Source organism: Apteryx mantelli, chromosome 14 (genome assembly GCF_036417845.1).
Source record: "Apteryx mantelli isolate bAptMan1 chromosome 14, bAptMan1.hap1, whole genome shotgun sequence".
Lineage (NCBI taxonomy): Eukaryota > Metazoa > Chordata > Aves > Apterygiformes > Apterygidae > Apteryx > Apteryx mantelli.
The window spans coordinates 17,863,264-17,879,958 of NC_089991.1; the positions used below are offsets into that span (position 1 = coordinate 17,863,264).

Here is a 16,695-nt window from a genome sequence, read left to right on the forward strand (position 1 = left end):
GCTCAAAGCAGGGTTAGTTATGCGGTCAGACATCAGACCAGGTCGCTCTGGTCCATAGGTTTTAAGGCAGACATCCTACAAACCCTTTATGGTGCATTAGCTAGGCTGTTGCTCACCACTCAGCACCATAGCTAAGCTTGTTCTCTCATAGCTGCTTGTTCTCTGATTTTCTTTTCAAAGAAAAGAGTGTTCTCGCTGTGGTGTCCTACAGTGCATGCACACATCCTATCCTCTCACATCCCCAAATTCAAATAGGATTAGAAATACGGGTGTGAACAGGTAAGTACTGGCATGAAGGAAACGGTTCTGTTTCGTGGTCACTATAAATGCTGGTTTGTTATATTAGGGTTTCCTGCTTCTCTTCAACACCACAGCGGTATAGTTGTATAGCTATTTGTATGTTAAGGGAGTTACAGTCAAAGAAATTCAATTTGTACTTGGAGCAGAAAGTGGATAATATGTGGTAGCTTTTTATATGTAAGTTCTTATTCATAGAGTGAAGAAATTTATTCCATAGTCTTGAGTTGGCTTCTAAAAAATCTCCGCCTCCTACACAGATAAGATTAGCCTTTGTCAGCTTAGCAGAGCTCTCGACCCCAGTTTTCATTCCTGTACCTTAGGCAGTCTTTTAGATATCCTGAGCCTAGCAGATAAGTAAGGCCTTGAACTTGATTTTGAATTTCTTTAGGAAGCCATTGGCAAGAGAATTAAAATAATAGTTGATGTGCTTGTTGTTGCTGAGGAGACAGACTTCACTATTCACACAACTGAATTTGGCTTAAGCCCATATATATTGCGTTGCTGTAGTCAAGGCATGTATAAGGGAGTTCAATTCATCATCTTAGCATGGAGTGGAGTCTTACAGTCGATCAGAGATGGAAGATAGCACAACTTATGTATGCCCTATGTGGGGGATTTGTTAAGTGAATAGAAGTATTCTGAAGTTAATGACTGAACTGACAACTGCGAGTGGGTGTCTCCCCTGAAAAGCCCAAAGTGTACTAGGCTGGAATTGTAGTCAGATTAGTTTTAGTGGGGCTTTATGAAAATGTTTGGAAATGGAAAATATGATACCAGTGATATTTGGATTAAACAGATATATCCAAGGGTTGTTGTTGAACAGTCAGGCTAATGCCAGGCTGATGAAAGGAAATCTCAGTTTCTAAGTGATTTACTGCTTCTTTCAGACAGGAGAAGTGCTGGTTATCCATGGCCCTTTAAGGAGCCGACAAGGGCTGTAAAAACAGCACCAGCAGTTTATTATCTAAGGTATTACCACCATCTCTGGTTTTTGTCATGCCTGGTAGTCAGTTAATACATAGAAACCAGAGAAGGCCTGTACTTTTCTGAAGAACAGCCAATATGTTATTTTTAAGTATTATATGAAGGGCCTAGCTATAGCAAACTGCTGTGAACCTTGAGGCTATACATTAGCTGTTTGAAATCCATGCAATTCTGTTGAATTTGGCTGCGTTTTACCAATGTGGATTAACATCCTGCCCTTCAGTAGACACAACTCGAAAGGATGAAGTGTAAATCCAGTCAATAGAAAAGGATGTAATCCCAAGAAGACTCGCTGCTTCAGTCTTAGCGGTTAATTTTGTTACATTATAGTAACAATTGTTACATATTAGTTCATCCCAGAGAGAGAAGATTTTCCATATTTGCAATATCCCTGTGTTCAGCAGACCTAATACCAAGACCTTGTCTGTAGCGTCAGCTGTCATGTCCTGCACCGCTCACCTGTGGGAGGTTTCGTTGTTGTTCTCCCTGGTTCTGACTAAGCATTGCCTCTGAAGATACTGGCGTCTGAAAATATGCCTCATTGTCAGGTTGCGTTAGGCCGTTATCACTTACAGGATGCTAGAAATAACCGCATTGTTATCAAAACTGATTTAGACACCTCGATTCCGGTGTAAATGTGTGAACACAGCGGAGGACTCATTACAATGTTTCATGCTTAATTATGAGTATCCTGGAGTTTTAGGTTCACATCAGGCCTTAACGTTACTTTAACGTGGTTGTATTTATGTACACGTTTAACTTACCAGAAAATGTCTGATTTAACTTTGTTTGGCATTTATGCTCCCTGCTTCTGCACTGAGATTTTGTTGCTTAAAAATATTTTCTGAGAAGTAAAGTTAGTGATTGTGAGTTTCCTTTAAAATTTAAAATAGAAGGAATGCCGGATGGCATTTCTGTCTTGAAGACAACTAGCCAATGACAATGTAGTCTCCCTTGCTGACCCATCAAGGCATTCATAGAGCAAAAAGCACATCTTCTGCATCACTCGAGGGATTTCAAGCAAATGAGATGTCTGGGAGTACAGAGCTGTCATAGTAACAAGCAATCCTGCCCTTTTCAAGCCTGATCATGTACTTTTTAAATCAGCAGGTTCTTAGATTATAAATTATTACATTATAAGGAATTAAGGCCTACCTCAGTGGCATCTTGGTGTATACAGGTTTTTTAGATGTTCTTACCTGAGCAGGTGCAGAGTAGGGCTTACCTTTTAAATTTCTGCCATCATCCATGTTCAGAACAAGGAGGATCTCCTGTGGAAGACTTGTGACACAGGGCTATGCAACTGTTCTGCTTTAAGCTTCTATTAGTATTCCCTTGCCAGATCACATTTTTCAGAAGGGAAACATGGGCTGCATTTACAGCTTCACCAAGTTATGTTCAAATTTGAATAAACGTGGCACCATGCCATCCCCTCTGGCAAGCTTAGTCTGATTAGGAGTGCAGTGTAGAGTAACAACATCCTTTGTTGTTCTCTGGGCTTTGTATGAAAACTGCATGAAGGAACATGAAACTATGAAAATCTTTCAAACTTTGTGGATTCATGCTTTACTACAAAGCTAGAATAGAATACTACAGATATTTCAGCAATTTGGGCATGACTCTGAGTTCATATGTCATCTTGTGTGTTAAGAATGGCAGAGTTAGAGATTTGCAGTTTCCTGTCTGAAACAAGGGAAAATTAAGTCATTTGGACTGAATTTTACGAATTTCAGTTAGCCAAATGAAACTGAGCTTTTGAAATTTAACTTTGGGGTGCAAAAGCACAATATCAAACATCATTTTGCTAGGTACAGGTGTCACTTAACATAAAAATCACTGTACATTTTTCATCTTTGCGTCTCCCTATGTCAGGAAGAGGATAGGATGGGTAAAGACTGTATGGATTTGTACAGAGTGACCTTTTGAACATTTACCTTTGTGCATCAATATGTATGTGATTCTTGAAGGTTCGTAGTTAATAAGTACATTTGAAAGTACGCCAACACTTTAAAAAACATCATTTATTCAAAAAAGTTCAAAGACGTATTTCTTAAAACAACTATGACTGCCACATATTTTAAAGGCAAAAATTTAACCGTATATATTTATTTATAGTAAAAAAGCAAATTGTATTGTATGTAAGAAGGATGAGTAGCAATTACTTTGTGAATCCTAACATTTATGAATGAATGACTGAAATTCACTGCCATAACACTGTGATTAGTGTAGGGATTTTAGGTATTAAATTTTAATTAGTTTATATACTCTTTTAAATACGAGGTTAATGTTTCGCTTTTTACTCTGCAATTGACTGAATTTACACATCCTGTCTGAGAGACCACTTTATCATTACACTGTTGCTAAACTATTTATATAGGTGGTATTTCACATATAAACCCAAGGCCTTTCTCCCTGGAAATAAGGTTTTTAACAAGGATGATGCCAACCCTTGTGCCCAGTATCAGAAACCTTAGTACAATAAAAGGTTATGATGGTGGTACTGGTTTTGTGAATGCAGTTTCATCCAGGATTATATTTTAAATGGATTTTGTTACAGTAAGAATAATTTTAAGGAACTAGCTATCTTAAATAAGAATTTTACTGTATCCTTCGTGTGTCTTTGTTTTGGATGTTGACTGTGAGTGTTGTTTGAGAAGTATACACTTCATAACTTGAATATGATGTTAGGGTCATATTTTCAGCCCATGCTCAAAACCTGAGCAAATAGTCTTCTGCTTAGGTTATTGAAGGAATCGTGTAGCTACTCTGCAGCTTTTGGGCTGCAGTAGTGTCTTTGATTATGTCCGTAGGTTTGGTATGACTACTTTGCTCACCTTGCTACACATCCAAAATGCCTACGCATGATCCTGGTGGCCTGAATGGTCACCGAGAAGAGCGTGGCATTGTGTGTTAAATGGAGTGCATCTTCTGGGCACGCAGCCAGTGCTGCCAGTGCAATCACATCATCCCGAACCTCCGCTGCTGTCCGGGGCTGTGCGGGGACAGGATTCCATGGATGTTCTCCATTTGCAGGACTGGCCCTGGCCTCCTGGCCGCAGCAGAGCACTCAGGCTCTTAGCCTTGGCAAAACTTCTTAGTCTTACTAATCTGCCACCTCCCTTCAGTGCAGCCTCCATTCTTTCCTGAAACTTTCTTTTATATATATAAATAGCCCAAATTCTCTGGCTCAGCTGGATTGCACTTTGTGTATACCCAAACTTCAGAGCAGACGTGGGGTTTTTGGTCGTTCATCTGGTTTCCTCAAGTCTCAGGATAATGTAGAGCAAACTCTGTGTTGTCCTCATTTCCCTGCCCAGCTGCTGGCAGTTTGAGGGAGTCACTCCAAAAGCTGATGATAGTTAGGGAGCAACTGTGTCCCAGGGGGAGACCTAGAGGGGGTGTCTTCCCCCCAAGAAAGTAATAGAAGTCCATCTGCTTGAGTCACTTAAACTGAGCTTGGCTAAAACAGAACGTGCTACTGGTAGCAGCCCCATGTTAACAAGGAGTGGGACTCTGACTCCTATTAGATTTTTTTCCATCTCAGATTTTTGTGATCTATGTTGCAAACACGAGCTTTCTTCTGCCCTTTTTTTCCCGCCTATATCTGTCTTGTGTTTTTTTGTCTTCAGAGAGATAGGTAAAGACAACTGAATGTGTTTCAGCAAGTGATTTCTCTTGAGACTTCTTTTTTAATACCAGCAGTTCCCCTTTGTGTGAGGTTTACTTCTCCTCTTTTAAACAGCCACACGTCTGTCTTTCTACCGTTTTTCCATTTTGTTTTGAAACCCAGATGTTCTCCCAGTTCCTATCCTTACGAAAGACATACGAAAGACAGAAATTGCACAGGTAAATAGTAAATAGAGTGCGGTTAGAAGGGAATTGTGTTATAGTACACAAACCGAAGTAATCTAGAGAACCTTACTTACTGTCATAGTTGTCTGCCTGCTCTGTAAGTAATAGAGTGGAGGCAATCGGGATTCTTGAAACTTACTTCTTGGCCTTTTCATTTTTTTTTCCAACCTATTGAATAAAAAATTATAGTTAGCCCATTCTGCTTTAGTTTTAGCTCAGGCATGTGTTCATCACCCCCAGCCCGTCTGCAAACACAGTGTTTGCTTTTGTTTATCCCATACATTTCTTTATTTGAATTCCAGGTTAAAGAAATATTTAGGATATTCAGTAATTTTTTAAAATGGCTTTTCTAAAAACGAATGCTTCCGAGCCGCAGAGAGCCCCGTGCCCCTGCTCAGCGGGAGCGCTCTCTAGAACTGGGAGCAGCACTGCCATGGCAGGTCCCCAGCGAGACCAAGCTTCTGGGTTATGTTGAAAGGATGAGTTAATTCTTAACAATTCATCAATCTATGTGACTATCCTGCTCTGAATATCTGAGGTAGTATTTCTGCATGGCTCTCTGCCCTCTCTGTCAACCAATACTATATTGCGCGGGCATATGTTAATTACATATTTTGGCTTTGAGTTCATTTTAGTTGAAATATAGTGGGGCAGAAAATAACTTGTGCATGCCTACCCTATTACTATGTGTCATTTTTATTTGTATGACCTACCTCTGGCTTTAACTAAGCCCAGTGGGCTTTGGAATTGAAGGATTAAGAATAACAATAGGAAATAAAAAGCATAATTTAATTTTCCATGTTGCTAGGTACTTCATTCTATGTACCTCTTTTATTATTTGCTAAATAGCCTTAAGCATGCCAGCAACTTACTGAAGGAATGAACAGAAAATATGAAAACGGTGATTATCTTATAAAATCCAAACTTAAAAAGCTATTGTCATTACTGCTTTTATGTCTCTTATCTATATTCTGTAGGTACCATCATAGCCTGGACTACTTTTATTTACTACAGTTCTGTAGTTAACAGCTATAATGAGAGGGGGAAGATTTAAATGTAATTTAAATATTCCCCTTGAAATTGATGTTGTGTATCCTGTGAGAGAGAAAAGACTGTCCTGTACAGTAGACTCTGTTTTGCAGGGCATCTTTGAAGTTAGTGAAAAGACTCCATGGACTGCCAGTGGGCTTTGGATAAGGACCTAAACAACAGAGTTAGACAGAAAGATAAACAAGAGATTTTGATTTGAGTCTGATTTTCCATGTACAAACTGAGTAGAGGCTAAAATTCACTGATGGTAATCCACTTCACTGCTACATAGTGATTAGGCATCACCTTTCCCCTCCATGTCGCCTGTTCCCCTTTTTCCCTTAAAATAAAAGGCTGCCTATTCCTGCAAAGTTTGAAAATTTTAAAAAGAACATAGAGATCAGTGTTGTCTGTCTGGGAAGAAATCGTCTGACATCTCTTTCCCTGGCTGCCCTTTTCTTTCCTTCTTTTCCAGAGTGATTGGCCCCATCATAACTGGCAGTTCTGGTGATTAGAAATGGAATTAAGGTTTAGACTGAAAACATGAATTAATCAGACAACCTGTCTTTATATTTTGATTTGATACAGTGTAGTACTATATCATTGTTTGTTTGGGAGTTTTAAAGTAGTTCATGCAAAAGAAAATCTATGTACATCTAGATAGCAGTGTACATGTGTTGTGGTGTACGTGGCGTTTGTAAATGTCGGTGAACTAGGTAGGTACTCTTTACAGAATTCATCTAAAACTGAATGTGCATTTTCCATGTACTGCATATATCCTGGAAATTAATTTGCTGAGTTCAAAAAAGAATTAATTGCCTTAGAGTTTAGTCCCAGAATAATTTCAGTGTAGATAAAACCTGTGAGTACTCTCTCTTAAATTCATCCATTAATAATACTTTCCTGCAAACAAGCACTGTATTGATTTTGTTTACTACTCATAATGGTTCTGCAATCTTTTTTGTTAAATTCAGCTTTTCTTAAATCCTATACAAGTTTGGAAAATATGAAACTGGAGAAATAGATAAAGCTTACATAGGCCCACAGGAAGCAATAGACTTAATTTTGCTCACAGTGAACTCAGTAACAGCAATGTTTGTTTTCTTCTAGATTCACTATTTGTTTTTCTCACTCTTCAGTTGTTGCTATGAAGAATAATAAGACATTAATTTGTATTGTTATAGCACCTTCTAGGCCCAGTCATGGACTGTGGCCATGTGGAGCTCTACAAGCAAATAACAAAACTTAGTATTTTAAGCATGTTTTGTCTTTTGGATTGTAAGTGTTTTCAGACAGCAGCTTTCTTTTCCTGTTGGGTGTGACCAAGGATCTCCAACTTTTTTGACCCCCCCTTATCCCATGTATATTAATAATATGAAATAAGATGAACATCATAACTTAAATATATAGTAGTAATTGACTGCAGAGTTTAAAATTCAGAAAACAGAACCAAAAAATGTCTGTTTTATATTAACATGGTCTCATTTCTCATAGTGTTTCCTGTAGTAGTGTTCTGTCCTTCTGCTACTGGTACTGTTATTCACTTGCTCACTGCACCATCCATGGTAGATCCTCTTCCTCTTTGTAATGTGTACAGGCTGGAGAGACTTGTCTGATTCATTCCTAGAGCAGGAAACTCAACTATGTTATTGCAAAGATACCACACTTATTTTTTTTTTCTGAAGTCTCTCATGTTTTTATCTTGTATTCACCTGTATCGTGTATCACCAAAGTTCCTTTCATTGTAGTGTACTGTCAGCGTATGTGTATTGGATTGGGTGGGCCGGGGAATATTAGTGAAGCAATTGCAATGTACTGAGAAACAGCGTAGGTATAGAGAGGAGAGGGCTCCCTGGGCTGTGACACATGCTTGCTGAATCTTTGCTACCAAAGTTCGGAGTTTCAGAGTTGTCCTCAAGTTGTTGTTGTGTGTGACGAGGGTCAGCATTCTTATACTACTCGCCACTGTAGATGTGGAATGATATTAACTTGCCAAGAAATAGCCTTTTTTAACTGTGAGCAAGTTAAGAATGTAACAACCTCTTTGAACAATAAGGAGCAAAAAGCTCTGTGAAATCCAGTAAGGAATTGGTTGTGTTACTCCAATTTAGCTGGATAGTTGAAAAAGAGCTAAGATAGAGAGGAAATAAATCCAGGTATTAAACACTAGCTCTAGTCTTCCAAAACTGTAAGATTCTGGAGATTGTTCTGTTAAGTGATCTTTTTAAAAAGTGTCTTGGGATCTCCTACATGGAAAAAACAGTTTATGTCATTCTGTGTTAGATTCAGAGATATATTGTGTTTGGTTTTTCCTCGTCCTTTACCACTCTCTTCCCGGATTCCCTTTATATGAATGCTGGGCATTTGATATATCTATGGTGTGGAGGGAAATCAATATTAGTATTTTGATTTTGAAGTCTTCTCTTATTCTGATGGTCCCTCACAATGCTATGCTAGTCACGTATTCCTGAGACTACATTGAAGAAAGTGCTGAAAATTTGCTTGCTGTTTTTAATTGTAAATGTATATGTTCCTGCATATACACCTCCTGATTACCAGTCCCATAGGCAAGTCGGAGACTGAAAGGGAAGGGAGACTGCATTAATGTTTCACCTCCAGCAGCTGTCTCAGCAGCTCTGTGCAGAGACATTGCTAGGAAAGTGTGAGACACTTGAACTGCTGTTGCCCATGCTGTGCCTGTTCTGTGAATAAATAGGTTGTCAATCTAGCACTTTAAACAAGCACTTCCTTCTTTTTTTAAGCTAGCTTTTTGACATTTTCCATTAAGCATACTGTAATAGAAAAGATGAGTAGAGTTTTTCTACACATGAGGAATAGCAACCTGTCCGCTTAGCGTGAAGGGCCCTTTTCTGTGCTGTGACTGAGCGCTTCGCACAGCGGTGAATTACTTCTCAAGGTTAGATTTTGATAGCCCTTCTCCCTGCAACTACCTTATTCTCTCTTTGGCTACCTTACTCTGAGAGTAAATTCGCAAGACAACCAGGAGGCGATACCCTATTCAGCGTGAGCTAGGACTGCAGAATGACAACAAGCTTTATGGGAGACACAATCTGCAAAGCACTTAGTGTTGCGACATGCTTAGTATTACGTGCATTTCCCGTGAAGTAGGTCCCGTGCCCAGCTGTGAGCACTGAGCGGTAGTTCAGACTGACGGTTCCTCTGGTGGCTGCTTTGTTTCGCTGTCCGGTGTCAAAATCCACTGAGGTGTATCAAGGCCATGGAGGCCCGCACGGATGCTGTGTGTGCAGATGATGTTCAGCAGTACCAATCAGCGTAGAAAGTTTTCAGTATAGATATTCAGACTCCAAATGAAAGTACACTGCCTAAAGATAAGCATATTTTAAAGAAAACTTACTATTTATTTAATAGATCGTAATGGAGCTGTTTTGACTATTTAGTTAACAAGCTTTTAGAATAAGTTGTGGTCTAACGAGCTATAACGCCATGAACGTATTTGTCTGGAGAAAGAAAGGCCTATACAAACATGCGCACATACACATGTGTGTGCGTGCACACCCCCACGTAAGCACACAAAATATGTCAATAATTCTCCATGTACTTAAAGCTATTTTGAAAGCTAAATACATCCACTAATTTAACAAGGCTTTTTAAAGGAAGAAATTATTGCCAAAATAATTAGACTACATTCTAGCCTGTTTCTTCTTTTTTTTCCTTCCTTCTGATATTTATGTTTTTGAGCACAAAGTCTCTCTTTGGATGGCCACAGCTGGATGAACTCGATAGAGGCAGCATAGTGTTTCCTAGCAACATCATGTCCATACCAGTGGTGCTTGCTTCCCTCTCTAAGTTAAAAGCAAAGTCATGTCCATTAATCCCCAGCCGCACATAAAACTTTTCAGAGATTTCTCTAGCTCCCTACTGTTCATGTTTTCATCTTGCTCATATGTTGAAAAGCAAACTGCTACTGTAATTTCTTGCTCTTCAGTGCCCCAGTCTAAAGCCAACTGTGCGTGTATATTCACAATTAATGTTTGTTTTTCTTTTAAAACAAATAATTTGCCCTACAGTGTGATGCCTTCCTTCGTACATTATCATTTTGGTCATTCAAACAACCTGACAAGCCAAAGAGATAAAATAAACGCCTTGAAAATAAATTACATCTGTTGCAAAGTAATTGTGACTTTTTACAGCTAAGTAACACAAAAATAACCTTTCTTTTAAGTGGAAGGAGCACTGTGTTTTGTTCAATACACAATAACGGCTGTGAAATAAAACTTCTAGGACTTGTTTCTATATGCTGATAGTTTTTCTGTGTAAAACGGGCTTGGCCCTGTCCCCAAGGTCGGGTGTCGTACTCGTGACCCCTAGCGCCCTGCCGCTCTAGCTGGCGGACTGGGCAGAGTCTGTCGCGGCTGAACTGCTCTGCCAGTGCTAGAGGTGATGCAGATTCAAGCACACTGGTAGCACAGTGTGCAGAAACTTTGACTGCTGTTATCTATAAAGAACATTTTTTGCGGATAGGCTGAGGTCTCAGAGGTCTTAGTTCAGTACCATTTACAGGCACAATATTGATTTTTTTTTTAATGGTAAAGGAAACTTAGAGAATTACACTGGAAATGAATGTAGCCGAGGACTACTTATTCTTGTTTAAATTTAAATAGTCACTATAAACTTATCAGATAATAACCCACTGAGGAAAAGTAAGAAGGGATGCTTGTCTAATGTGAGACGAATTGCATGAGTGTAGCAGGGATACAAAGCCAGCCTGCATTCCCTCCAGGGAAGTTCCTGCAGCAGTGCGGGAGCTAGTGTAGGATCAGGGGGACGTCCCTCGAACATCACTTGGTTACAGGAAAGGCAGCTGGGAGGAGTAGGAAGAGGCACAAACTCAGAGCTGTGGTTTTCTGAACAGTTTCATAGAAAAGCACTTGCAGGCAGTCTAAATTAGTGCTTTTTGGGAGGCTGCTCAACCTTTCAGCACTTGTGCTAGTATGAAAGATGTACTAGTTTGAAAGTTGCTCCTGTTCCCTGTCACCTAGAGGCCAAGGGGCACGAAGGCAGTGTACTGTCTTCTTCGTCTTTCTCCAGCGCTGCGCATTTGAAGTGGTGCTACTCAGAAAAAGAGAACATGTTTATTTGCTTTCAGAATATTTCCCACTGCTGCCTTCCTTCCTCACACCTGATGAAGAGAGTAGCCATGCTCTGCGAGGGTACCCAATTAATTCCTTGGTGTTCTTAAAATGTCTGGGGGAAGGGAAGGGAGTAATTAATAGTCGCAGCTTGGGGTCAGGGTGGTGAATGCAAAGGACTAACCCAGCACATCAGGGAGAGTTGAGGGCTGCAGCAGGTCCCTTCAGATACTGATTCTGGCAATGACCCATTACTGCTGGTGGAGGGGAAACGAGAGAGTGTGAAGCCTTGCGAGCTGTAGTGAGAAGAAATTTTCTGCCCAACAGCAATGAGATTACTTATTCCATGTTTTATGGTGGTTGTATAGATGGCAGGATTAGACTGTACTCCCAAGCCAGATGAGAGAGCTTGAATGATGGGGATCCAACATCTAGTGTCAGTATGGCAATTCAGCCTTCTCCTTCCTGCTCAGACTAATGAAAAGGTGACATGAGAGAGCTGTGGCAGGACTATTAAATCTTCTTCCACCTTTATAGACAAATGAAAGAAGCTTGTGTGGATAAGATGTGATGTGTTTGAAGGGTTACCAAGGCTTCATGCACCTCACAGGATGGAATTTGATTTCCTTACCCTTTTTCTTAATGAATATTCACTAAGATACAGTAATGCCTCCTGAGACTGATTCAGCTTCAGGAAGAAGAAAAGCAAGTCAAGTTATTCTATTATCCATGGACATTTTGTTAGAACATAGAAGCACCTTAGCAGGGTGAATAATTCAGTTCCCAATTCAGTTCTTGGTGTATAGTAAGTAAGGTCATATCCATAGTCAATTCAAAACATACATCTTTTGTGGGATATCTCTTCTAAAATATCTTTTAGAAAATATGAAATATTACATCATAACAGAAGTAAACTTAGTATTAAATAAGTAGCTCTTTTAAAGTGACTATTAAAGAAGGAAGATATTTTTAAAACAGATTCACTGCATGCTTTGTATACTTAAACTTTATGTTTAGAGAAACTCTGGACAGTTATGCAATGCCCTATGTGAAAGACACCCTGAACACTGACATGCTTGTTTAAGAAGACGTTCTCCTCTTTAGATGTATACAAACACAGACAGTGGAAAAACACAAGGCTGTGATCTTCTGTCAGCAGACAGTTATTTCACTCTGCTGACTTTAAGTCAAGATGTGAAGTTTTTCAGGGTTCTTGCAACTTTTATTGTGGCTGACGGTAGGACTCTTCCTTTCTTAAAGGCTTGAGTTAAGTCTTCATTTCTCTAAGGTATCCCCTTTCTTTACCCTCTTCTTCACACCAGGCTTTTGGCTCTGGAGCAGGGAAAGTGTCCAACAGCAAGAACTAGACTTTTTGTTTGCACAGTAGTATTGTGTGTGAAGTCTGAGTGTTGGTGTGAATAAGTATGTCTTGTACTTACCTTCTTCATTTCTTCAACCAGATGGCTGCCCTGATTTGTGCAATGGCAATGGGAGATGCACCCTCGGCCAGAACAGCTGGCAGTGTGTCTGCCAGACCGGCTGGAGAGGGCCTGGATGCAATGTTGCCATGGAAACTTCCTGTGCTGATAACAAGGATAATGAGGGAGGTGAGCAAAAGTCTTCCAATTCCCAGTCCCTAAAGAACAGAAGGTTATACACACTCTCCTCATGAGTCATTTTACTTCAGAAAGACTTCTCTGTCATGCTGTTGTCAAGTATTGTTGTTGCATTTCTTTTGAAACAAATGAGACTGGGAGAGTTGTGTCCTTGTGGAAAGATGTTGCGACCTGGAGATCTGCTTTTGAAAACACGCGGACTCCCTTCCAGCATCGATTGCATTGTAGCCGATGGCATTTACATGAGCGGCGAATATGGCCCGATGTATTAGCATTTTTTATGCAGGCTCTTAGCCCATGTGAATTGCAAAATAACTTTCTGTGCACGTGTGCAAAGCATAGCAACTGATGTAGCAGGGTATTTAAAAACATTTTTTCAGCCTTGTACTAGAGGCCAAGGTCATGCTTTCATATACACAGTCCATACAAGTCCTTGTAGCTTGTTGTCATATTTAATGGTTCATATGCCAAACTGTAAAGGGCTGAGTAAGCTGTGCTGACCAGTAAGGTTCTGAGATCCCAGGCACTCTCTCTACCAGGCATACCCCTGTTAAATACAGAATTTGTTCTGTGTTTACCTTCAAAGATGCCTTTAGTTTATCTTGTTTTCTAGAGCCTTCCGTGATATATTAGGCTATGCTGGGCTAAAAGCATTTCTGAATAGCCATGCCATTAAACAAGATTGCTTGGTAACTTTCCCCTCAATTTGTTTGAAGAGGCTTTCTTATATCTTTCTTTATGCTGTCCTTAGTAGCTAGATTCTATTCAGTCTGTTTGCCCTCTTTTGCTCTTCATTAAAAATCAAGCATCACACACAGCTTTCCTCCTTGAGACTCCTTCACTTTTCTTTGGCCAATAATTATTTTAAAGAGCTCAGCGGTTGTTTGCTGATTATTAAATGTTTTACTCATAATTCCTAAAACTGCAGAGAAACATTCGACTTATCTAAATGGTTGCTTCTAGGGTAAAATTGCCTTTGAGATGAGTGCTTTAATTTTGTGTAAAATTTCAGGTTGTAGGAATTGTTCAGAGTTCCCAAACTGAGAAATAGGTGCATTTGGTTTTGATTTTTTGATACTAACCACATCTAAGCATTATCTGTTTTAATTTGAATATCCACTGTTAGTTCCCTGTTTTCAGATTTTCATGTGATCAGTGCTTACAGAAATATTTAAAGAGAGCTAGAGCTGATTCAATTCCAGAAAGCTGGAATGTGCTTTATCACTGAATTGTAACAAGCAGAATCAAACTGCAAAGTCACATTATTTGGAGTCTGCTTTTTTACCTTTGCCATTTAATTATACGGCAAAACCCACTAAACTTATGTAGTGTTAGTAAGCTGTGTAAGAAATTAAAAGGTGAACTGCTTAAGCCTGCAAATTGTATTAGCTTTGAAGATGATAAAGGAAAATTTGAAAATGGTTCTATCACCAGTTTTTCCCCAAAACAAGAAGTGAATTTTGAAAACATTATTAGAAGTACTGGAATAAGATGTATAAGGTAACCTAAGGAAAATATTTTTACACAGAGAGCAATTTGTTTACTTATCCAAGACAATGTTCTAGACTTGTAAAGCACACAGGGAAGCAGGGAAAAATTATTTGACTAGTGAGACCATTCAGCTGTTCATCCCAATTTAAAATTGCAAGTCTCTAAAACTTTGCTTACAGAAGGCAGATACTAGCCCACCAAGGTCAAAGAATACGTAGAATGCATATGCTGTACAACAGAAGTGCAATACTAGTCAGCAGTGCTGTGCAAGGTGCATGGGTTTTAGTGCACCATTGTCATATCTGAAAGAGAACTGCTTGGCCTTGTTTGAATGTGGGAAATAATGAAATTAGAAGGTTTGCCAACTATCTCATCACTTTCGTTCTTGCTCAGTATTTTCTGAAGTCATGATTTTTTCATCTGCACCATTGCCAACAGTGGTAATCGGTTATAACACTTTTTGTCAGATAATCTAGTGTATGAAAATGTGAAAATTTAGGTTTTGAAGGGAAAAGAACACTTCTGGGTTCTCATAATTTTTACCGTAAAGATTGCTATAGTTAATAGGGTATATTTTAAAAGTAGCTTTTTCTATTTATAAATTATTTTCTAGAATTGAATCATCATTTTCACCAATGCCTCATTGGTGTATGGAGAAAATTTTGTGGAGTATCATATAAATACTGTTAATGTCTGTCTATATTTAGAGTGATATCTACATAACCCTACTGCTACCCTACTATTTCGTTTAACAACATCTCCAAGACTCCTCAGACAAAGTCAAAAAATCCTAGTAGTAAGCATAAGAAGCAAAAGTCCTGACCACAAAGGATATACAATCTATATCTATACAAAAGTGTGGTGAGAGGCAGAAAATTTTATCCCATTTTGCCAATGGGGAGCTGAAGGCTAGGAAGATTAAAGGCAGAACTTTTAAGAAGTTCTTGACACTTGAATGTTGAAGTCAGATTTTTCCAAGGAGCCTAGCTAGATTACTGCTCATTGCTTCTTGTGGGAGTGTGGGTAGTTTGAAAATCTGTTCCTGATTTCAAAGTCTAAACAACCTGAAAAGTCGGTGTGACCCACACATTTTTACAGAGGAATTTTATGATAAAGCCAGAAATCAACACTTATCTCCTGAGTCTTAGCTCAGTGCTTTAATCCAAAGGTCATTATTGCTCACTGTTAGTATCATCCTCATTACTTTTCTATAGGATTTGCCTGTAAGAGAGCCTGGGAGGTGTTCAGTGTCTGTTCAGTTAGCTGTTTCTCCTCACATTTGCAAGGCATATGTTAGAAAAACAAAACAAAACAAAAAAACAGAACACCCTTTGATTCAGCGGCACTGCACGTTGTGCACAGCGCACATGATACAAGCCGAGGGTCACCCCACGGGCTGTGTTGCCCTGCCCAGCTCTTCTGATGACTTTGTGATTTTTGCTGTTTCTGTTTGTTTGATGATCTTTGGGGTTTCAGATTGCTTTGAGATGGCACAGAGTCCTTTACAATATACTCTGTAAGGGCAGAGTCATCATCACTCCTATCAGGTTGTCAAATTGTCAATCACAAGTAAGAGCTACAATAAAAGTAAAAACTAAATATAACTTTAATCCCTTAATACTTAGGATTGCAGAGTGCTGTTCTGCCTTTACCTTAAGCTACATTACTCTTCGGTAGCTGACTCACTAGCCAGCAGGCCAGGAGCACATCTCGTGCCCTGCGTGTTTATTGATGCCCACGCAGGGGAGACAGCAGGAGTTTGCAGGAACAGGGGGAAGGCGGGAATATGTGCAGTCTGCTTTAAGATGCACCTTTATGCAGTTGTGACTGCATGAAAAGGAATAGATAAAATTAAGTTCTGGCATTAGATGAAGCTGAAAACTGTACTATAGGAGTCAATTTAAAAGATACAGCCCAGTACCAGAACCCCAAGTTTCACATAAAAGGCAACAGTATTGCCAGTTAAAGAAATTGCCTTTCCTCCCAGTCACTCTTCTCATTTGAAATTCAACCGAGTTTTTTTGCAGCAAAATAGTGAACTAATTTGAGCAAGTAATTCTGGGGTAGTACTGAAGATGCAAGCTATTCTTCTGAAAGAGAGTAAGGTGGCTAACAAAAAATAATCTATCTATTTATATTGTTAAAATGCAGTTGCTTAAGTATGTGACTGAAGTGCAACAGTAATTTCTGCCTTCCATTCTTCCCCAGATGGCAACAGATTTAAAATATTTTTGCACTTGTTTGCTGTTCAGCCATTCATATTGCAAATGTATCTCACAATCAGATTCAAATGCCTTGGACCAAGTCTTCAT

The 16,695-nt window shown here is 39.3% G+C and overlaps 1 protein-coding gene across 1 annotated transcript in view; it reads left to right on the forward strand.

The window, feature by feature from the left end:
* Positions 1-16,695, forward strand: part of TENM2 (teneurin transmembrane protein 2) — a 544,540-nt gene that overhangs the window by 476,893 nt on the left and 50,952 nt on the right. The window contains exon 15 of the mRNA XM_067304576.1: positions 12,737-12,883. Within this exon, the coding sequence (XP_067160677.1) occupies positions 12,737-12,883 (147 nt within the window). The remainder of the gene's footprint in view (positions 1-12,736; positions 12,884-16,695) is intronic.